This window comes from Mauremys reevesii, unplaced genomic scaffold, assembly GCF_016161935.1.
Source record: "Mauremys reevesii isolate NIE-2019 unplaced genomic scaffold, ASM1616193v1 Contig1, whole genome shotgun sequence".
Classification (NCBI taxonomy): domain Eukaryota; kingdom Metazoa; phylum Chordata; order Testudines; family Geoemydidae; genus Mauremys; species Mauremys reevesii.
In genome coordinates this window covers 2,118,814-2,140,843 of record NW_024100715.1, presented here as the reverse complement: position 1 = coordinate 2,140,843, position 22,030 = coordinate 2,118,814, and the positions used below count along the sequence as shown (strand labels likewise).

At 50.9% G+C, this 22,030-nt stretch overlaps 2 protein-coding genes across 2 annotated transcripts in view; one reads left to right on the top strand and one right to left on the bottom strand.

Annotated features, from left to right (window-relative positions):
• Nucleotides 1-22,030, top strand: part of LOC120392363 (C-type lectin domain family 2 member D-like) — a 55,423-nt gene that overhangs the window by 13,071 nt on the left and 20,322 nt on the right. The gene's annotated exons all lie outside the window — the stretch shown is intronic.
• Nucleotides 3,721-10,763, bottom strand: LOC120392397 (killer cell lectin-like receptor subfamily B member 1B allele C). Its single transcript, XM_039517132.1, has 5 exons — nucleotides 10,480-10,763; nucleotides 9,563-9,730; nucleotides 6,255-6,409; nucleotides 4,990-5,102; nucleotides 3,721-3,910 (listed from the first exon to the last, which is right to left on the bottom strand). Exons 1-5 carry the CDS (start codon nucleotides 10,664-10,666, stop codon nucleotides 3,787-3,789), a joined length of 747 nt encoding a protein of 248 aa, XP_039373066.1. The 5' UTR covers nucleotides 10,667-10,763; the 3' UTR covers nucleotides 3,721-3,786.

The window sequence follows — 22,030 nt, the reverse complement described above, 5'->3', positions numbered from 1 at the left end:
CATTGGGCCAGTAGTGCACCAGCACTGGGGCTCCCCTACTACAAGCTGAAATCACTAAAAGAGCTACGCTTATTGAGCTGAGATCACTGAGTGCTGTGTTAACTGGTGGGGGAGCCTGAAGATCTATCGCTATCAGCCGGCAGAGCGGAGTAGTTTGCAGCGTGTTGGAGCAGCCCATGGAACAGTGAGCGGAGCGGAGCGGTTTGTGGGGATGGCTGGAGCGGCTCACGGGTCAGCTGGAGGAGCGGCACAGCTTGTGGAGTGGAGCCGGTCGTGGTGAAGGCTGCAGCAGAACTCCACGGAGAGACGGAGCAGTCAGCCCTGGCCCATGTAAGGTGCCCCTTAACACCCTGTGTGTGTGGCGCCCCCCTCCATTTCCACCCATGCTGGGGGGCGGGGCAGAACTGCCGATAAACTTTTGAACTCTGGGGTGGCACTGACCAGAGACTTTCGGGTTGTTGGACTCTGGGGTGATTGGACTTGAGACCCTAAGGGGGAAAGGACATTGCCAAACGTACTTGGAGGTGCGTTTTTGTTGATTATGGTTTGTGTTATAATCCTGTTTGTGGTGTCTCTCCAATGTGATGCCGCATTGTTTCCCTCCTTTATTAAAAGGATTTTGCTACACTCGGACTCCGTGCTTGCGAGTGGGGAAGTATTGCCTCCTAGAGGCGCCCGGGGGGTGGTGGTAGGTAATTGTCCCAGGTCACTGGGGGTGGGGGGCTTGAGCCGGTTTTGCATTGTGCTATTGAAACGGAACCCCTGGATACTGAACCCAGCCCTTGTTGCTGCCAACTCAGAGCGGCAGAAGGGTTACATTCAGAACAAGACGCGTGAGCTGCTCTGGGCTGGAGCTGCAGGGCCGGGCTTTGCAGCGACGGGTGTAACAGACGTCGATCCTCTGTGGAGCAGGCGCAGGCAGCGACCTGTGCCCCGCACTGACCAGTGGGTTACAATCACTAATGGATCCGGGCAGAAATTTTTCGACAGCCCGTTTTTCCTGTCAGGGAAAATGGTGATTCATCAAAAATCAAGACATTCTGCAGGGACGTGTCTATTTTGACAAAAGTTTGGATGGAAACTTACCTAGTTGCCTGCCCGCCTGGCTCCTCAGCAGCCCCCCTTGTGGCCTTCTCAGGAGCCGGAGTTGTCAGACTCGCAGGTCCTCGGTATCCTAACAGGGGGGAGCTGGGTCTCCCAGCGCTTCCTGCCTGTTTGGAAGTTTGCTCCCAGTGGGATGCCAGGGAGCTGGAGAGGTGGGACTGGACGTTTTTGCAAAATTCTTCCAAAATTGAATTTTTTTAAAACAATCCCTTCCGTGTAAAGTATCACAGAGCTGACCATTAATTCCTGTTTGGAACGAACACACACACACTCACACCCTCACAAACTCTCTCTGCAGGAAACGTTTATGGTACCATGGCTGGTATGGAGCTGGCATAGGGCCCTGCACGTGCCCTGCTTCCAGCCCCTTGGTGTAGGGGCTGGATTGAGGACGTGGCCGGAATGCACTGTGCACTGTTCTGTGCTACCTAAGGCCAATAGAGAACAGACTGTAGGTTAGAGCAGCCTTGAAGCTGCTCCGATCTACACCGGGGGCAGGCAGAGCTCTGCACAGACCCAGAATGGGGGAAACAAAAAGGGGGCTTAAAACTACTTAAATCCCAGCCTGAGCTGAGGAACGTGGTAACTGGGGCTCAGGCCCTGTATCTCCAAAGGGGAGGTGTCGGCACATCCAGATCTATCTACGTATCACGGTACAATACTGACTATGTGCTGTGGTGCAGACAGCAGAGGGAGCCAGAGTTCACTTCATTGTCACCAGCTGCGGTAAATCGGCCCGAGCTCCACTGAGTCCTTAGAGCCAAATCTCCTGCTGGTAGAAGCCAAAGGAGCTGGGCCAGTTAATGCTGGCTGGGGCTAGGGCAGGGGGTCCCCAAACTTTGTCAGTCATGCACTCCTCCTGCCCCCCTTTACCTGGTCCCTGCCCCGCCGGGATTGGGGCTGTAGCTGGGGCCGGGAGCCAGTGGGGAGGGTGGGGCTGGAGCTGCAGCTGGGGGCGGGGCAGCGTGGGGCTGTGTAGCACTTCCTGCCTGCCCCACATGGGGGCTGGCCCAGGCCCCCATACATGTTCCTCTGTGCCCTCCGTAGGGGGGCCCACCCCACAGTTTGGGGAGCACTGGGCTATGGCCTGGTAATTGTAACTATAATTCTAATGAGCATTTAAGAGACGCATTTCACACATGCCGTGGAATCGTGCCAGGAGTCTTTTGTCGCCTGAGGAAAGCGACAGCTGCTCTTTTGTGGTCAGCTGCGCTCCAGAGATGTCGAAGATCAACTGCTAACTTTGAATCACACTTTAAGATGAGGGAGGTTTCTTTTTTAACCTGCTACCTCAGGTGGTCAGAGCTGTCTCCTTACAAAGATGTTGAAGAAATTGCAGCTCTTTCAGAGAACTACAAGGAGGATTTGGGCTCTTCTGTCAAACATGCCGGGCAGCGGGTGACATTAAAGAGGTCGTTCTACTTCGCTCATCACACACAAGGTTCGGGGGAGACCTGTTCACAGTCTGCGCGGGCAGAGGATTCTAGTCGAGATCTCGAGTCGGACACACTGAGGCAGAAGAATCCCATGGCTGGAAGCTGAAGCAAGACAAATTCAGACTGCAAATACGCTCCCCCCTTTTTAACAGTGAGGGGAACCAGCCATCGGAGCCACTTACCAAGGGACGTGGTGGATTCGCCATCGCGTGAGCGGTTTGACTCACGAGTGGGTTGGTCTAAGAGCTGTGGCTCAGCCCCACGGATTGGGCTCCGGGCCGGCATCACTGGAGGAGAGTCTCTGGCCTGTGTTACACAGGAGATCAGACACAATCATCGGACCGGTCCTGTCTGGCCTTAAATCTACGGCCTTTTTCCTTCCGTTTCTGGAATTTATAGTTATTTTTGTTACTTTGCTCATTTAACTGCACTTTGTATAACGGCCAAAATCTGCACCATAGTCCAGTGCCCCTGATTGTGCATCTTTCATATGCTGAAACGAGAACAATCATTTTTTAAAACCACAAAAATTGGCAGGGGACTTAAGTACAGCTCCGGCTTCCTCATTTCCCTGCGGGTGCCCAACCCCCACTCCCCCCATGTCTTAAATGTAGATAGTAATGTTTGCTCTGTCCATTCAGGCTTCGATTTTCAGAGGAGCCTAAGAGTTGTATTTCATTAGGATTTGAACACCTGACACCTTTAGGGGCCTTGGAATCTCAGGCTCTGATTGTAAATTCTCTGGGGCAGGGAGTGTCTCACACTGTGTCTGTGCAGCGCCCGGCACAATGGGGCCCTGATCTCAGCTGGGGCAGGGCCTGTCTCTCCCTGTGTGTCTGTGCAGTGCCCAGCAGAAGGGGGCCCTGATCGGAGCGCTGCCATAATGCACATAACGTCATCCCAGGAATCAAATTATTTTTATACACTGAAAACAATTTTAGAAGCGAAGTGATTTTATAATTTTGTAAATCCAGAACCCTTCCAAAGAGCCTGATCCCCAGCTGGTAAAAATCGAGGGAAGCTCCATTGTAGTCAATGAGGCCAGACCCCAGCTGGCTGAAATCAGCCATAGCTCCATTTGAATGAGTGGGCCCAGGCCCCTGGCTGGTGTGAATCAGTCTTGCCCCACTGACTTTACTGGAGTGGTCCAGATTTCCCCCAGCTGAGAATTTGTTAGTGGTAATAAAGACAGACACACGATATTTTGCATTCCACCTATTCAAACAGAGGCCACCAATCCAGCCGGTTAAATGAGCACAGCTTCCTTTTGGCAAATCCATTTATAGTCAGTGTTGCAGATTTCAGACTTGATCTGAGTCTTCTTGACTGCAGCACAGCTGTTCTCTTCCGCAGGACCTGATACCGCGAATCTAAGGAGTGAAGGAGACAGTCATTATCAGTGTGTTCAGAGGTGGAGCAGAGCCGCTTTTCTCCTTCCTCCCAGGGTGCTGGGGTTCCAGCCATCATCTCTCGTCCTTCCGTAGGTAGGCTAATACATAAAGCAAGTTGGTATGTTTTGGAGAGATGTGCATGGTACAGAAACGTGCAGCGAAGTTAACGCGGGTGCTCCTTCAGAGAGGCCAACCTTCAGAACCCTGCAAATCTTCCGCTTTTGAAACGTACATGCAAAGTTGAGTCCGTTTCAAATGTCAGTTTAAAACATGGGGAAGTTTTGATGAAATTTGTGTGACTTTTTTCTAGGATTGGGTTTTTTAGACCAACTATTGAGGTAGTTGGAACTTTCTCAGTTTTGAAACTGATCAGCTTTGGAATTCTGAAATCTCAAATGTTGATTAAAAAAAAACAAGAAAAGACTTAAATTGTTTCCCCGGTTTTGCAATCAGTCCCGGGGCTGTAGCACCTATGGAAAAAAAATAGTGGGTGCTCAGCACCCACCCGCCAATCAGCTCTTCAGCACCAGGCAGGAGATGCTGTGGGGAGAGGGCGGAGTGCGGGCAGGAAGAGGCAGAGTGAGGATGGGGGAAGGAGCAGAGTGGGGGCAGGGCCTCGGGGTAGAGCAAGGGTGGAACACCCACCCAGAAAGAAGGAAGTGACCACTTTTGCCAAGGACCAATGAGCCTCTAGGGTTGCCAACCCTCCAAGATTGCCCTGGCATCTTCAAAAATTAAAGATCAATCTTTAATTACAGATGATGTCATGTGATGAGACCTCCAGGAATTCATCCAACCAAAGTTGGTAACCCTAGATGAGCCCAGGCAAACAGAGACCCTGATTCATTTATGTATTCGCTAAGCTTCCCTCCCCTGGGTACTGCCATTCACTGCAATGAGACAGTCAAACCCATGTATGTTTGCCAGATTGAGGCCTTTACACTGTAAAATTAATGGATGAAATCCTTCAACAGCAGATTTACCGTTGACTTTAATGGGGATTTCACCCTATATACTTATTGCAGACTGATGTCAAATACTAATCAGGAAACACTCACAGTGTTTGATTTAACGGGGAACCATCCACCCAGGTCCACTTCCTCCCTGGGGAGGTGATGTTGAGTCCAATCCACACCGGAATACGATTTCCTGTAAGATTCTGTGTGAACTCCTGTGAAATGGACATGGTGTCAGAGAGAACAGAACATGGTGGAATTCTCTGGCTCCTTTGCTCACGATGCAAATGAGACCTGATCTCTAGTTTGGGTTTTGATCATTAATATCAGTGACAAATCAGCACTAGCTGAAATGCCAGTTGAAAGTGCTGTAAACATAACAAATAACTTACACTACTAATTAACAACTGAGTCAGTCCTGTTCCCCTCCACCACGATTTTGATTAATTTTATTTCAAATTTTCAATGAATTTCAGTAAACATTCTCAATTTTTTGGAATGAAAAAATTTACAATTTTTTTTTGTGCTGGCTTTTTTTAACACAGCTCTAATGAATAATTAGTAACATTTCAGCCCTGGGCAAACTCTCCACTGTTATCCAGCTACTGCGCCTCTTTCCATATGGGGCATGATTCTGTACTGAGTGAACAAACCCTGTGCAACATTGTTATACAGCTGTTAGCCAGCTGCTCCACCCCAGAGGTAGCTGCATCCCAGTGATAGCTGAACAATCCTTGTCTCCAGTTTGCACTTCATCATTTTAAGACCGTAAAATGCTTTGGGATCTACTATTAATGTATTTATTTAATATATTTAGGCCTGGAAAGATTAGATTTTTATTGGTAAATGTCGACTTCACTGTAGACACACAAACTGATGAAAAAATATTTCCATGGATGATGATGATTTACAGAGAGGTAAAGTAAGAAAAACCCGGTTGGGACGTTAGCATTTGATTTAAGGAGTTTTACTTTGTATATTTTGATGGTTACAAAACTTGACCATTTTGAATCTCAACAGCTACTGTCATTAAATAGTTATGGTCGGACCTCTCTGCCCAGTGTCTGCCCCTGCCCCGTGATTTCCCACAACTGTGGAAATATAAAGCAATAAAAATAGATTAAAAAATACTTATAACCCATAATTTTGCACCACTGAAAATATAAATTTAAAAGATATCTGTCAAAATTCTGAAAAAGATGAATAGCTCTTTTCACTGTAAAACTTTCCAGTGAAAAAATAGAAAAATTGTGAATGAAAATTTTGCTTTCAAAAGTTTGTTGATAGAAAAATAAAAGAGGGTTTCTTGACCTGCGCTCATTAACAAGGACACAAATATGTTAGGTGAAGTTTAGCATGTTCTTTACCAGCTCCTCCCGGTCCTGGATCACGAGCAGGTGAGACCCCCTCCGTGAGCAGTCATCACGGCCCCAGCTCCAGTACTGATTCTCTTCCGACAGCCAGTAGCACTTGTCCATGTGCGGCACCCAGTGCCTGGGGCAGAGTTTGCACCCAGAGCCCTCTGGACGAGGAAATGGAACAGTTCTCAATAACGGGTCTGATCATGCTACCAGCTCTGACCAGCTTCCCCCGCAGAGTCGCCCGGAGCCTTCCCGCTCAGTGTGTTAGTGAGACTACGTGCAGTGCGTTGGCACAGCTCCGAGGAGCATGGCAACATCATAACAGCATTGGGTGCTCTGTGTCAGTGCTGACCCCAATACCTCCACATGATACAGGTTAGTGGAACGGGGGGCTCAGGAGGCGGCACTCTCCCTTCACAGCCATTACTGGCTCCAATGCCCCAATGTGGCAGCGGGGGGGCGCTGTGTCAGGCGATCAGAGGCTCAGTAGGGGGCGCTCTCACCTTGCAGCCACTGCTGACCCCAGTGCACCAGTGCAGTGCTGGGGGCGCTGTGCTGCAGGGCTCAGTAGGGAGTATGCTAATGTCAGTCAATGCTGGCCCTGATCTCAGCTGGGGCAGGGACCGTCTCTCGCTGTGTGTCTGTGCAGCGCCCGGCACAACGGGGCCCTGATCTCAGCTGGGGCAGGGACCGTCTCTCGCTGTGTGTCTGTGCAGCACCCGGCACAACGGGGCCCTGATCTCAGCTGGGGCAGGGACTGTCTCTCGCCGTGTGTCTGTGCAGCGCCTGGCACGACGGGGCCCTGATCTCAGCTGGGGCAGGGACTGTCTCTCCCTGTGTGTCTGGGCAGCGCCCGGCACGACGGGGCCCTGATCTCAGCTGGGGCAGGGCCTGTCTCTCCCTGTGTCTCTGTGCAGCGTCTGGCACAACGGGGCCCTGATCTCAGCTGGGGCAGGGACTGTCTCTCGGTGTGTCTGTGCAGCACCCGGCACAATGGGGCCCTGATCTCAGCTGGGGCAGGGCCTGTCTCTCCCTGTGTGTCTGTGCAGCGCCCGGCACGACGGGGCCCTGATCTCAGCTGGGGCAGGGACTGTCTCTCCCTGTGTGTCTGTGCAGCGCCCGGCACAACGGGGCCCTGATCTCAGCTGGGGCAGGGCCTGTCTCTCCCTGTGTGTCTGTGCAGCGCCCGGCTGGGCCCTTATCTCAGCTGGGGCTGGGCCTGTCTCCCTGTGTGTCTGTGCAGCGCCCGGCACAACGGGGCCCTGATCTCAGCTGGGGCAGGGACTGTCTCTCGCCGTGTGTCTGTGCAGCGCCTGGCACAACGGGGCCCTGATCTCAGCTGGGGCAGGGACTGTCTCTCCCTGTGGGTCTGTGCAGCGCCCGGCACAACGGGGCCCTGATCTCAGCTGGGGCAGGGACTGTCTCTCCCTGTGGGTCTGTGCAGCACCTGGCACAGTGTGACCCTGATCTCAGTTAGTGCCTCTAGGTGCTACACATGTAATACACCTATCAACCAAAGAACTATAAAATCTTATTACGCTATTATGGCTGCAGCTGCCTGTCCAGGGCTCTGACCATCCTGACTGGCCACGAGCTGTCACAGCTGAGGCTGTAGATTCCTGGCAATACTATAGGCAGGGGTCGGCAACCTTTCAGAAGTGCTGTGCCGAGTCTTCATTTATTCACTCTGATTTAAGGTTTCGCATGTCGGTCATACATTGTAACGTTTTTAGAAGGGCTCTTTCTATAAGTCTATAATATAGAACTAAACGATTGTATGTAAAGTAAATAAGAGCCCTCCGGACCAGTGACCAGGACCCGGGCAGTGTGAGTGCCACTGAAAATCAGCTCGCGTGCCGCCTTTGGCACACGTGCCATAGGTTGCCTACCCCTGTTATAGAGGCTTACGAAAAGAGGAATGGGCTAGAGGGGGTGGGAACAAAGATGTCTTGGCTTTATGAATGTAAGCAGAGTCAGGATGAGCTCTACCCTGACATCTGGTGGTAAATTATGAGGAGTGGGCAAAGGAATTCCAAGCATTTGCATTGGAGTGGGGAAAGGAATTTCAGGAATTTACATTGGCAAACCCACCCCGTTTAGCATAGCACACAGCAGCCTGGGATGGTTATTTTCACAGCTGTGGGATCCCCAATTTCTTTGTTATTGGGGCAGGAGGAATAAAGTGCTGTCACCCTAATTATGTGAATGGGGAACTATCAGACTGCTTTATGACAGGAATGACTCAACCTAAATTAAATAGCACTTGCTAGACAAGGGACATGGGTGCCAAAACCCACTGAATTGAGAGAGGTTGGGGACTGCTTATGGTATGAGCCCCTTTTGAGGGCCTGGATCACCCACTGCACGTCCTCCTCTCTCCACTGTCAAAAGAGCAGAGCTAATTTTGATTTCCTTAGGAGTCCATCTAGAGGCTGCTAAGCTGAATTCACGTTGGACCAGTAGCCAGCACTGGAGCTCCCCGACTAAGAGCTAAAATCACTGAAAGAGCTGAACTTGCTGAGCTGAGATCACTGAGTGCTGTGTTAACTAGTGGGGGAGCCTGAAGATCTACCCCCAAGCAGAGCGGAGCAGTTTGCATCGTGTTGGAGCAGCCCATGGCACAGTGAGCAGAGTGGAGCGGCTCGCGGGGACGGCTGGAGGAGCGGCACAGCTGGTGGAGTGGAGCCAGTCGTGGTGAAGGCTGCAGCAGAACTCCACGGAGAGGCGGCGCAGTCGGCCCTGGCCCACGTAAGGTGTCCCTTAACACCCTGTGTGTGTGGCGCCCGCCCCCCCCATTTCCACCCATGCTGGGGGGGGGGAAACTCTGCAGATAAACTTTTGAACTCTGGGGTGGCACTGACCAGAGACTTTTGGGTTGTTGGACTTTGAGGTGATTGGACTTAAGACCCTAAGGGGGAAAGGACATTGCCAAACATACTTGGAGGTGGGTTTTTGTCGCTTATGGTTTGTGTTATAATCCTGTTTGTGGTGTGTCTTCAACGTGATGCCGCATTGTTTCCCTCCTTTATTAAAAGGATTTTGCTACACTCGGACTCCGTGCTTGCGAGTGGGGAAGTATTGCCTCCTAGAGGTGCCCGCGGGGGGGGGGGTATGTAATTGTCCCAGGTCACTGGGTGGGGGCTCGAGCCGGTTTTGCATTGCGTTATTGAAACGGAACCCCTGGATACTGAACCCGGCCCTTGGTGCTGCCAACTCAGAGGGGCAGAAGGGTTACATGTAAAAATCTGGGTGTGTAACAGTGAGAGTGAGTGACTGGTCGGATACAGGATGTGGGGGGAGCCGGGGGGGGTTACCTGCCGAGCTGTTTTCCACCCCACACAAATTCCGCTTCAGGTAAGATCGGAAACCCTCCAGTGTACGGTTGCACGCTGGTGTGTTTTCATTGATCTCACATGAATTGCTCTTCTGAGCGGTCTGCTGGACGGCTGCTGTGGGGTGAGTCTGGGATGGGCACTGACCAACTGCAAGATAAATAGAAGCAAAAAATTAGAAAAGACAAGGCCAAATTCCAGCTGGTGTAGATCAGCCGTATCTCCATCCACAGACGCTGATTTCTAGATTTCCCAGAGGGTGATACACCCCCGCTCTGTCCTGAGGCCCCGCCCCTGCCCTACCTCTCCCCCGAAGCCCCACCCTCACTCCACCTCTTCCCCCCCGAGGCCCCGTCCTTGCTACGTTCTTCTTGCCCCCACTCCACCCCCCTTTCTCCAAAATCCCCTTTCCCATCCCATCCCCTTCTCTTCCCCCATCCCATCCCCCTGCCCTCCGAACAGCTGATCAGCAGCCAGCCCTGGGGCCAGGCCGAACCACTGTGGCTGGTGGGTGCTGAACCCCTATTATTTGTCTGTGGGTGCCTGAGGCCTAGAGCACCCCTGACATAGGTGCCTATGGCTCCATCGGAGTCAATGGGCCAGATCCCAGCTGGTGTGACTCGGCCGTAGCTCCATGGGAGTCGATGGGCAGATCCCCAGGCAGTGTAAATCAATGACCCTAAGGCAATTTATTGCAACTGTGAACCTGGCACAGTTGTCCCAGAAGCACAACGTTCAAGGCTAGAAGAGACCATTTGGCTCATCTAGTCTGAGCTCCTGTGTCACCCAGGCCAGAGGCCGCCGCTCAGCGATTCTCGCATTGAGCCCCAACAAGGTGTGTTGAGTTCCCGGAGCGTTGCTGGGTCGCAGCCCAAAACCCACAGCCGGGGGCTACTCACCCAGGACAGCCAGCGCGATCACAGCTCCCAGCAGGACGATGTTCCCGGCCCAGCCCACCCACAGAGCGATCCGATGCCAAAGCAGGCACTGCGGACAAGCTGCAAGAATCAACGGGGGGAAATGCAGAGCCTGTTTGCATGCACCAGGGGAGATAAGTGCCTGTGGTGCACCCACACCCATTGACATCTGCAAGGCAACATCTCTGCCCTTTAACGCTCTGGCCTGGCCTGTTTGCAGTTCTCACCTGTCAGTGGAAAGAAGCCCCCTTGTTTGACTGTGGCTAGCTGAGCAAATTTCCTGCAAAAGTCTCTGAGAAGGAGGTGGATCAGACACTGCTCTTCTCAGCTCAGCAGATCAGGAAACCCACTGCCGGAAGTGTGGGGGTTGGGGGGAGGTGAACATATGTTAATGATCATACAGAGATACAGTAAACTAGTGTAAACCATCAGCTCTGAGTGGATCTAGGGAGGTGGTGGAATCTCCTTCCTTAGAGGTTTTTAAGGTCAGGCTTGACAAAGCCCTGGCTGGGATGATTTAGTTGGGGTTGGTCCTGCTTTGAGCAGGGGGTTGGACTAGATACCTCCTGAGGTCCCTTCCAACCCTGAGATTCTATGATTCTATGATCTCTAAACTGAGGCTGGACGGGACGATTCCAACCATCTCAACCCATCTCCTGCAACAGCCGGGGCTGGGAATTTCACCCAGGATTTCCTGCCTCCAGCCCAGCAATACGTGGTGGGATGAAAGCGAGACGCAGAACACATCGCTCAGTGACACACCTTGCAGAAGGTGTCATCTCCTAGGGATCCCTTTGTGCTGCGAGCCCGATTCAGAGAGGGGGAGGAGCTGTCAGACCCAGCGCAGAGAGACCAACACTCGCCTTGGTTGTGAAGCCCACAAAAAAACTTGACAATGGCTAGGCTGAGGGTGCAGCCGCCGCAGCTCGTCACAGTGACCGTTATGGGCTCGTCGTGCTCCCCATCGTCTGTCTGTAACCTTCTGTCGTCTCCTGCCTTAGGCCCAGATTGGAAATGCCATAGGGCAGGGCACTGCCTTTTTATCCCGGGTTTGTGCAGCACCCAGCACAAGGGCGTCCTGGTAAACGACTGGGGCTGCTAGAGGCCACGATAATACAGATGTGAGCAGAGTCAGGATGAGCTCTACCCTGACATCTGGTGGTAAATTATGAGGAGTGGGCAAAGGAATTTCAAGCATTTGCATTGGAGTGGGGAAAGGAATTTCAGGAATGTGCATTTGCATTGGCAAACTCACTCCACTTAGCATTGCGCACAGCAGCCTGGGATGGTTATTTTCACAGCTGTGGGATCCCCAATTTCTTTGTTATTGGGGCAGGAGGAATAAAATGTTGTCACCCTGATTAAGTAAATGAGGAACTACAAAACTGTCTTATGATAAAGGGTTTCATTATCAAGCCTGGGAGGGGGCTGGCATGCTCAGCGGAGGAGGCGGAGCCGAGGTGAGCTGGGGCGGGCTCCCCAGGCAAGGTTAGCTGCTGCTGGGGGAGGGGGAGGGAGTCTCCCCAGATGAGGTTAGCTTCCATGGGGGGAGGTCTCCCTGGTGGGGTTAGCTGCAGAGGGGGGTAGCTTCTGCAGGGAGGGGGCTCCCGGGGGGGGTTCCCCAGCTGGGGGGCTGGGTTATCTGGTGGGGGGATGGTGCAAGGTGGAAGTTTCGCCTAGGGCGTGAAACTTCCTTGCACCGGCCCTGCCTCTGGGTGGTGATTCAGCGAAAGCCCTGCTCCCGGGGCCGTAGCTGATCGGTTTAGGGACTAAAAACTCGTTGCTGTGTTTTATCCCCTCCAGGAGTCAGCCCGACTCTAGAAGGAACTGGGGTCGGTAACAGAATTCTGCCCTCCCAAGGAACTCACCTGGCTCCGTTTCTGTAGTTTCTGGGCTGTGATGGTTCCTCACAATATTTACCCTCTGCTCTGCTCTGCTCTAAGTCCCTCTGAAGCCAACTTGCTCAGGCACCTAAGTACCGGTGGGGGTCTGACCCTACGCGCCCGGCTCAAGGCGACACAGGGAGTGTGCAGAAAAGGACCTAACCCCAGGTCCTCCAAGCTCTGGGCAAGTGTCCTCCCCCCCCGGGCCTCCCTGCTCCAACGTGATGGCACAGGAGGGCAGAGCTGTGCAATATACTGTGACCAACTGGGTGTTGCTCTCACTACGCCCACAGCCTGCATGAAATCGTTTTCTGTGCAAAGCAAAGCACATTTTCCTCACCACCCCCAATCCGGGCTCGGTGGCTCAGGACACAGCTTTCCAGATGGCCCCAGTCCAACAGCACCTCCGGCTGTGGGGTCTATGGGCAGATTTCCAGAGATTAGCTCCCAATGCACTGGGCTCCCCTGGAACCTAGCTACTGAGTTGGGTGCCCACACGAAAGCCGAGAGCCCCTGCAAATTTGGTCCCCGTTGTGGTGCTGAGCAATGTGGGAAAATGAATAAATAAATCCAGGCGAAAAGGCCAGGTGCTCAGCTGGTAGAAATCAGCAAAGCCCTGTAGATGCCAGTGGCGTCACCGCGATTTACACCGGGGCCAACCTGGCTCTTAGACTGTCACTGACTTGGAAGAGTTCAGAGACAGTCTCATTTACCTGTGCAGAAGCGAGTCAAAGCCTTACGCTGAGCTTCTCCTACAGGCTAGAGGAACCTAAACCCAGACCCCAGCTAATGCAAAGCTGCTGAAAGGCCACCACAGTCTACAGAGCTGTTGATTCTCTGGCCTTGCATAGTGATGCCCAGACAAAAATCTGTGTGAAGGTGGCGTGTAATTTAATGGTAAAAGCTTTCCAGGGGTGTTAGAATCCTCCTACCACCAAGCACTGCCCCAAAATTGAGAGTTAAGGTTACCCTGAAAAGGAATGCAGGTCTGGAAATGCACAATTAAGGCAGTCACACAACTTAAGAATGCCCTGTAGCGATGCCATGAAATACAGATACAATTTTAGCGTTTTGGATGCTGGGTTTGATGACGCTGATTTGAAAGAGACATTCGATTGTCTTCAGGTTATTTTCTTTCATAGAGTCAGGGCTGATTTCAGATCTCAGTGACCGTATTCCAAATCCAGAGTGACTCCACTGCAACGAATGGGGCCAGGGCTGGATTTTGAGCTCAGTGACCAGAGGTAAATCCAGAGCAACCCCACTGAAGTCACTGGAGTTAGGACCAAATTCTGATCTCTGTGACCCTGGCGTAAATCCGGAGTTAATGCACTGAAGTCATTGAAGTTGTGCCCACTCACACCAGATGGGGATCTGACCCCTCGTGCATTGCTAGACCTGCTATTTATCAACATTACAGCAGCAAAAATGGAATCCCAGCCTCCCAAAATCCACCCCCCTGAAAAACCGCCACAAAGTGAAGTGCACTCACTGTGATGCTGAGCCAGGGCCGACCTGTCGCTGGGCAGGGAGCCTGCCGGGTGGGTTAGATAAGTGTAGATTGCTCCCTCCTCAGCCATAGCCAGCAAAGGTGACAGGCAGGGAGCTGGGTGTGAAGGCACCGTCCTTGTGTCTGAGGTAAAATGACCGACACCTCTTCTATCAGGAAATATTGTCTCCGTTGAAACCTTCCACCTTCTGACCACTGCATGGGCTTTGGCGAACGGCTGAATAATTTGTACCTTCTGCCCCAGCTGCTCTCTTTTTTTTGGAAAAGTGTCAGGAGAGTTGGGTGCTCGACCCGACTCCGATTCAATGCAGATCCTAACTCAGTTAGGCAGCAAATTCCAATCTGGAGCCAGGCAGAGCCAGTGCAAGCGGCCTTGTGTCTAGATCCTGCCCCTCTGCTTTTGTCTGTGCTCGGAGAATAAAGGGTCTATGAGTGGGCTGCCCATGGTGGTTAGCTGTCGAAAGCCTGTGTAGCTATTTTAGCTGAAGAGGCGGAAATGAGCTCGAAAAGAGGGCGTGTGTGTGGGGGGGGGGGGCAGTTTTCCATCAAAATGTTTCACTAACATGAATTTTTTAATTTTTTGGCAGAAAAGTTTGGAATGTTTGTCCCCCAACTAAAAACCCCTCACCCCAGAAAGAAAAGGTTGCAATTGAGGGGTGGGTGGCAAAAGATTGTGTGTGGGGAGGATGCACAAAAAGAGGAAAGTTTCCACTGAAAATGTTGATTTAAAATGGTGGCACAAAAATCGCTTCCCATTAACATTTTCTGTGGGGAGGCGGGAAGAGGGGCGGGGGAACCAGCATTTCCCAACATTTGAAATCCAACTTCTCTGGCCTGGTTTAACTGCGTGGTCCAAGGGGCGGGAAGTTGGTGTTTTTATTATTAATTATTTGCCTTGGGGCAGTTGTTTCATTCTATGTGTAGCTAGACAGACTTTCCCTCCCTTAGCACCCTAAAAATGGCAGCGTGGGTGTTGGCTCAGGCTTGCAGCTCACGGCCAGGCCTGTCGCCTGCCTTCCCCCCGGTCTGAGCTCAGGGCATTAGCCTAAGTCACAGCACCGTCCCAGCCACCCTGCCAGTCTTTGCATGCTAGCGCCGGCGACGCTAGCCCGAATCTTTTCACAAGTAGCCCTGCTACGTGGGAGCAGAGCGTGGTGTAAAGGAAAATTTGGGTGGGGCCCTTAGGACTCTATTCAAGCTTACAGGCCTAGGCCTGACCGAGCCTGTTTTTGTCTGGAAAGTCCCCAAAGCAGAACAATGGTGTAAAGGAAAATTTGGACAGGGGCCTTAGGACTCTGGTCAAGCTTTCAGGCCTAGGCCTGACCAAGCCTGTTTTTGTCTGGAAAGTCCCCAAAGCAGAACAATGGCTTTGTTGTGTATAAAGGCTTGAGGAGACAGAGTGAAAAAGTCTCCAAGTAGCATAATTTGCCATGGCCGGGCTTATGTAATATATAACCGCAACAGTTGTGTTAGAAAGACTGCAAAAGAACAGACAGTGAGTAACAGCAGGGGCCTAGCGGGGGAGACGCCTGTTTTTCCTTTTGGCCTGTATTGATTTTGCAATGTATTCCAAATAAGGTAATTAATATGGAAATATGTGTAATTTGTCTGTGGTTTTAGGCTTTAAAAAGCTTGTGTGTTCCTGAACTCAGGGGGCGGCTACTTAGAGCTGTTACCCCCCCTGTGCTTGTAATCAGTAAAGGTGCCTCAGGCTGATCTGATCCAAAATCAGTCGTGTGGTCGATGTTCCACAACAATTTGGAGGCTCATCCGGGACCCACAGAAGACTTCCCCGGATCGGAGGACTGTGGATCGTTCCCCACCGTACCCAGGCCCATCTGAAAGGTAAGAGATCCTTTTAAAATCTCTATATTGGGTTCCGGTGGAGGACTGCCCGGAGGGTCTGGGTTTGGGTGAGTTGCACGCTGGATCTGAACCTTTTTGCTACCAGATAAGCCTGACGCCCTTCTGTTCTGTTCCCCGGGAAGAGCCTCTGGGTGTGGCTAAATAGGCCTCTGTACTGCTCCTGTGTGCCAGTGTGAAAGTGAAGGTCAGTAGACTGGTGTGAGTGGGGGCCACAGGAAGACGCCCTGAGCTCGTGACCAGAGATGCCTCGAACACAAGTCCTGTGACCACACCTTGGTGGGTCGGTAAAAGGCCCTGACCAGGATAAGGCTTCCTCTGCATGGCATGACCGGCGAGCGGCCTGTCTGGGTCGAGGATTGTGTGATCCTGTCCTCTACCGTCTGTGAACGGTCTGGTTTCCTCACCCTCTTTCCCTCTGATTCCCCTCCTCCGCCAGTAAAAGGCAGTCTGAGGAGCCCCTGACGGGTCCCAATGCCCCACCAAAGCAATAGAGTGAGCGGCGTTGTTCTCTCTGAGGCTAGTCGACGCTCCTTGCTGGACGGGGGTGTAGACAGTCATGGACGTACCTAAACAAGCCTTTCCTGTGTGAAAGTATTGGGTCCTAGGGCGGCGGGCTCAACGGGAGCGCCACCCCGCCAGGAAAGTCAGGATACTGGGGGCCGGAGGATCCAAGGTGATCCTCGTCTCGCCGGGAAAGCTGTAAAAAAATGGGGCGGTGTGGGATCACCATCTCGCCAAAAGGGCACACCTGGCTTGTGTTTGTCTGTCTGTGTCTGTCTGTGTATAAATTGTCCATAAAAATATGGGGGTCAAAAGGAATCACCGTCCCGCCAGCAGTGTACATGTACCTAAATTGTAGTCCTTTTACTTGCAAGTTTCTGAAAAAATGGAATTGGTATACCAGGGATAATCCAAACTTACAATTTCCCTTAGAAGGAAGCTTCGACCTTGACAAGATTGTGCATCTTTGAGGCGCACTTCTTGCCAACAAAGTCGGACAAGGTCAGTTTGATGCATACTTCTATTGCTGTAAGGAAACAGTAAAACAGCACCATAAATCTCAAGTAGGGAGTCCCAAGGACTCCCAAGAAAAGCTTAAAACCCAACTAAAAAAGACAAAAAGGAAATTGACTCTTTCCCATAACTCCGCTGGCCAGCAGATATCCCTCTACCCATCGAGACCCCTTCAGGAGGCAAAGCCCCTCTGGAGTATCCCCTCCGCCCCTTCTGACGATCTTATAGACCTGTTCCTAGAACGCAGGCAGTTGGCTGCTCCAGCACAGCCTATGCAAGCAGCTGCTGGAGCACCTCACCCTGACGGAACTGGAAGACCCAGAGTCTGTTCTGCCACTGGAAATTTTACCTGTACTGAAAATTATTCCCGTAACTAATTATTTATCCTGCACCCTATTGCAATATACCCCTTCCTTTGCCATTGATGCTTCTCTGCCCTTTGTGAAGGTGTTTGGCCAACAGATGTGGTATAATACTTCACAGAGGAGAGACGTGTTAGGACATCGGTGGACTGTAATTAATGCTACATTAGGGACCATGAAATTTACACTGCCCTTATCCAGTTTTTAAATTACCTCTACATATCCAAATTGCTCTAAAGGAGCTGCCGTTTGGCTAGGTCAGCAAAAGACCTGGATTTCCCCTAAAAAGAGAAGAGACTTGGCTGGACACCTATGGGATGGTGCAAATGGCGTAGCTGCAATCTGGAGTATCCATAAAGGCCGGCAACATGAAAAGTAATTAGGACAGTTGGAAAAAGCCACAGGTCTTATTCCTGGAGCACAATTGACCCAAGTCCAGGCTGGTGTTGGTGAATTACATGTTATTTCTGCCTTTAGTCCAAAGACTCGCAAGCTGCTGGCAGAGATGGTATTAAGTACCAGCAAGTCTGGGAAGGCATTGCAGTGGGATCTGGCTTGTTCAGAGGTTCGGGATTTTCTGAGTGACCAGCTCACGGCCATTCAGAGCAATTTTAAACATCGGGGGTGGCCTACTGCCCTTACAGACTCTTCAGAAGTACCATCTAATCTGTGGTTATGAAAACATACTTGGAAATTTTCTGGGTGGGAGTGCAGACATTCACAGTGCTCCTTCCAAGCATACAGACCGGTAGGAGGGATGTGGGCTCCCACATGCCAGGTCCGTAAGGAGGATACATATGGAATTGAGTAATTCACCAAGACATTTGGGAAACTAAACAAACTGGTATGCCTAACCAATTTATAGTCAGTGCTTCTGAAATAACGCCTGATATCTGGATAGGAATAAAAAATCAGTGGTCATTAAAACCCCCACAGCTTCAGTGTACACGTAAACTGAAGCCAGGAGAAGTTATCTCAATTTATAACAGCATTTGTTGAGAGGGTGTAAAACAAGAAACTACCATGACAGGACACCTTATCTTTAAAGCTAATAACAGCTGTGTGTTTGTCAAGGCTACCATTTTGCAGAATGTACATTTAAATCTTACCACTTCTGCAGGAAGCCATATCATATATTGGCCTGCAGATAGAATTTGGCATTCGGCCCTTCAACCTCAAATACCCTTTATTTGAAGTACCCTAGTACCTGACTGGTTCCCAAATCTGCTTTCAATTTTACCAAAAGTCCAAAAAATTTCCAACCTACAGGGACAAATACCCATCCTCCAAAATACCTATCAAATTGAAAAAAAAATACTTTTCTTGCCGCCCATAGAGTTTCTACATTATGTACTAAATCTGATGCAGTGTGTTTTGTGACTAAAGCTATTCAACAATCTCAACCTCACTATTGTGTTAACATAGGAATGTTAGTGTTTTTATTGTTTAGTGTAGGACTATGTTATTGTTGCTGTAATAAATGTGTGTATCATTGCCTGCCCGGCTCTAGACCTGTTAACGCTACTTTTTCTTTTACATTAAGCTTAATGGTTGTCAATGAACTTTATACTAACAGATGGCCAGGAACAGTAATGAACGTTTATAAAAAAATGCAGGTAGAGGGTGTAAGCTAAGGTGATGCCGAAGAGGCAACAAAGGAGGGATTGTAAAGGAAAATTTAGAGGGGGCCATTAGGACTCTGGTCAAGCTTACAGGCCTAAAGAGTTGACCGAGCCTGTTTTTGTATGGAAAGTCCCCAAAGCAGAGCAATGGCTTTGTGTGTTGTAGCAGGGTGGACCCCTGCTCCTGCCCTGAAGGGGTTAACAATAGCCTTGGGAAGGGGCGGTGGCTGGAGAAAGCAGCCTTTAGGCTGGGCTGATTGGGGGAAGTGGCTGCAGCTGGGGCCACGCCCCAAACTGAGCGACAGGGCCTTATAAAAAGGCCAGGGACGCCAGAAGCCCAAGGAGTCTCTCTCTAGCTGTAGAGCTGGACCAGGCTGCAGGGAGCTGGACACAGGGTACCCGAGGGGAGCAGGGCTGGGGAAAGGCAGAGAAGCTGGGGAGCTCCAGCCTGGAGAGCCCCAGGCTGCGGCCTAGCATTGGGCTAACAGGTACTGGGGGTTGCAGAGTGCAGCCCAGGGATAGGCCAAGGCAGCAGGTCCAATCCCTCCTTGCCAGTGATGAGTAGCTGATACTGCAGCCTGTCCTGGGGCGTGGGGCTAGACAATGACTGGCAGTGGCCATACACTGAGGTGAGGTGGGGATAGTGGGTGGGGGTTCCCGGGGATGGGAGACCCCGAGAGAAAGGGGTAACTGCCAGGGGGGCAGCACCCCATGTGAAAGGGCACCGGGTCCAGGGAGGGACACGGGGGCCAGAGCACAAGTGTCCTCATTTTGGGCCACACGGGACCACTAGGTCATCTAGCCTGAAATCCGGTACAATGCAATATCCAGAGACCTGCCGATAGTGGGGGGAGCAGAGCGAGGGCGGCGGCTTCGGCAGATGTTACTGAGCATGCTCAGTTATCAGATCGTAAGAACGGCCATAGTGGGTCAGACTAAAGGTCCATCTAGCCCAGTGTCCCGTCTTCCAACAGTGGCCAGTGCCAGGTGCTTCAGAGGGAAAGAACGGAACCGGTAACCATCCAGTGATCCAGCCCCAGTCCCTGTGAGCATGCTCAGTACAAACCGAGCAGCAAATCTGGGGATGGGGGCACGTGACCCCGCATGCTCCCCCCCCCCATGCATCGCCTCTGCTAATATCTTTTATTGGATCTGTTGGGGAGAGAGAAAAGCCTTTGAGGTCCACCGAGCTCTGCTGCCTGTCTGGGAAAGGTCCTCAGAGTGTCACAGCTCAAAACAAGGTGGAAGAGATGGTGAAGCATAAGGAGTTACCAAGAAACCGCTTCAAATAACACAGGCCAGAGAATCTCACGCTGTTACCCCTGTACTGAGCCCAGTGACTTGTGTCTGACTAAAAGCCTCTTCCCGAAAGGCAGCAAGGGACGGCGCATCCACCACTGCCCTTGGGGGTTTCTTCCAATGATTGATCACCCTCACATGTGCTGTGTTTCTAACCGGGATTTGGCTCTTGTTCTGCCTTTCTTGGCTACATTAAAGCACCTTCAATGCCCAGTATTTTCTCCCCATGAAGATATTCAGTTAGTATCTATGTAATGCCAGGTACAGCCTGTTGTTAGAGCCAGTCAGGAAACGGAGGAGGAGGGATTCTGAGAAATAATTTTGACAACAATGAAAAAAAATCTTTTGGCAGAGTTTTCCGAGGAGAACTGAAGACTGGTTTTCTTAGCGCAAAACCGAAACTTTCAAGAAATGTGACCATTTAAAAAAACATTGGCATAACGATGACACCGTAACCTCATAGCTTAGATGCAATGTATGCCAGTGCATGGAGTTTTTCCATTGTAGGAACTCCACACCATGAGGTTAGTTACACTGATGGATGCATTCTTCCGTCATCTTTGCTACGTCTGCAATGAGCGTTCGGTTGGTGTCAGTCAGGGATGTGTGCTCGTCAGAAGAACGGCCACACTGGGTCAGACCTAAGGTCCATCTAGCCTCAGTATCCTGTCTTCTGACAGGGCCCAGTGCCAGATGCTTCAGAGGGAATGAACAGAACAGGGCAATTTAGTGAGTGATCCATCCCGTCGTCCAGTCCCAGCTTCTGGCAGTCAGAGCTAGGGACACCCAGAGCATGGGGTAGCATCCAGGACCATCTTGGCTATGGAAAGACCTATCCACCATGAGATTATCTCATTCTAGTTTTTCACCCCTCTTAACTGATGTAGCTACACCAGCCTGGATTTACGAGCTAGTCTACACTAGTGGGTTCGAGTAGAGATGGGGATAGAAATCAGGATAGAAATTTCCCCATCGCTAAATCCTATGTAAAGTGCTTTGAGCCCTATAGCTAGATTTTAGCCTGAAATGCAAGGAGATGACTGTCCAATGGTGGTGTTCTTAAATCTGCTAAATCGCTCTCTTCGTGAACAAAAGAGGAATCGAACTGGGGATAGTGACCAGACGCTGGCTTCAGGCGTTCCAGTCATTGCACAGACTAAAAGGGCTAAATACATCATAGCTGCTTATGTTTACACACGACTATGGTTGTGTATTTAATTACAACGCTGGCCATGCTCCCTCCATTGGTGCACAGTCAGACTCTGCCCCCTAGGGGTGACAAGCAGATAAAACAGTGAACGAATCCTGCAGGTGATTCTCTCCAGTGGAGGTAAAGCTGAATTGTCCCACTCTGAGTTTTCTGCTATACAATGTGCTTAGTGAATTTTCTTGTCACTTTAGCACACTGCTAGGGGTCAGGAGGAGGGCAGGGGATGGAGAAATGGAACCAAATTCACTGGGGTTTGAAATGACACTGCTATAAATAGACCTTTTCTCAAAATGTTTGGCCAACAATTTTTTTCCAGGGAAGAACAGCTTTTCAACCAAATCAAACATGTTCCCAGCAAATTTTTGCCTTGGTCAACATTTTCTGGCTTTTCCTTGAAATGACAGAAAACAAAAGCCAGTTTCCCACAAATTGTGGGTTTTTTCCTTGAAAAAGTGGAAATCAGACATATTTTAGAAAAACTTTTCAATTTTCAATAAAAATGTCCCATTTTCAGTTACAAAAAAGTTCAGATTTTGAAAACTGAAGAGAATCGATTTTTTTTCCTGAAAATGGAAAACATTTTTACAGCAAAAAAAATTCTGTTCCTGAGCAGGGACTGTCTCTCGCTGTGTGTCTGTGCAGCACCCGCCACAATGGGGCCCGGATCTCAGCTGGGGCAGGGACTGTCTCTCCCTGTGTGTCTGTGCAGCGCCCGGCACAACGGGGCCCTGATCTCAGCTGGGGCAGGGACTGTCTCTCCCTGTGTG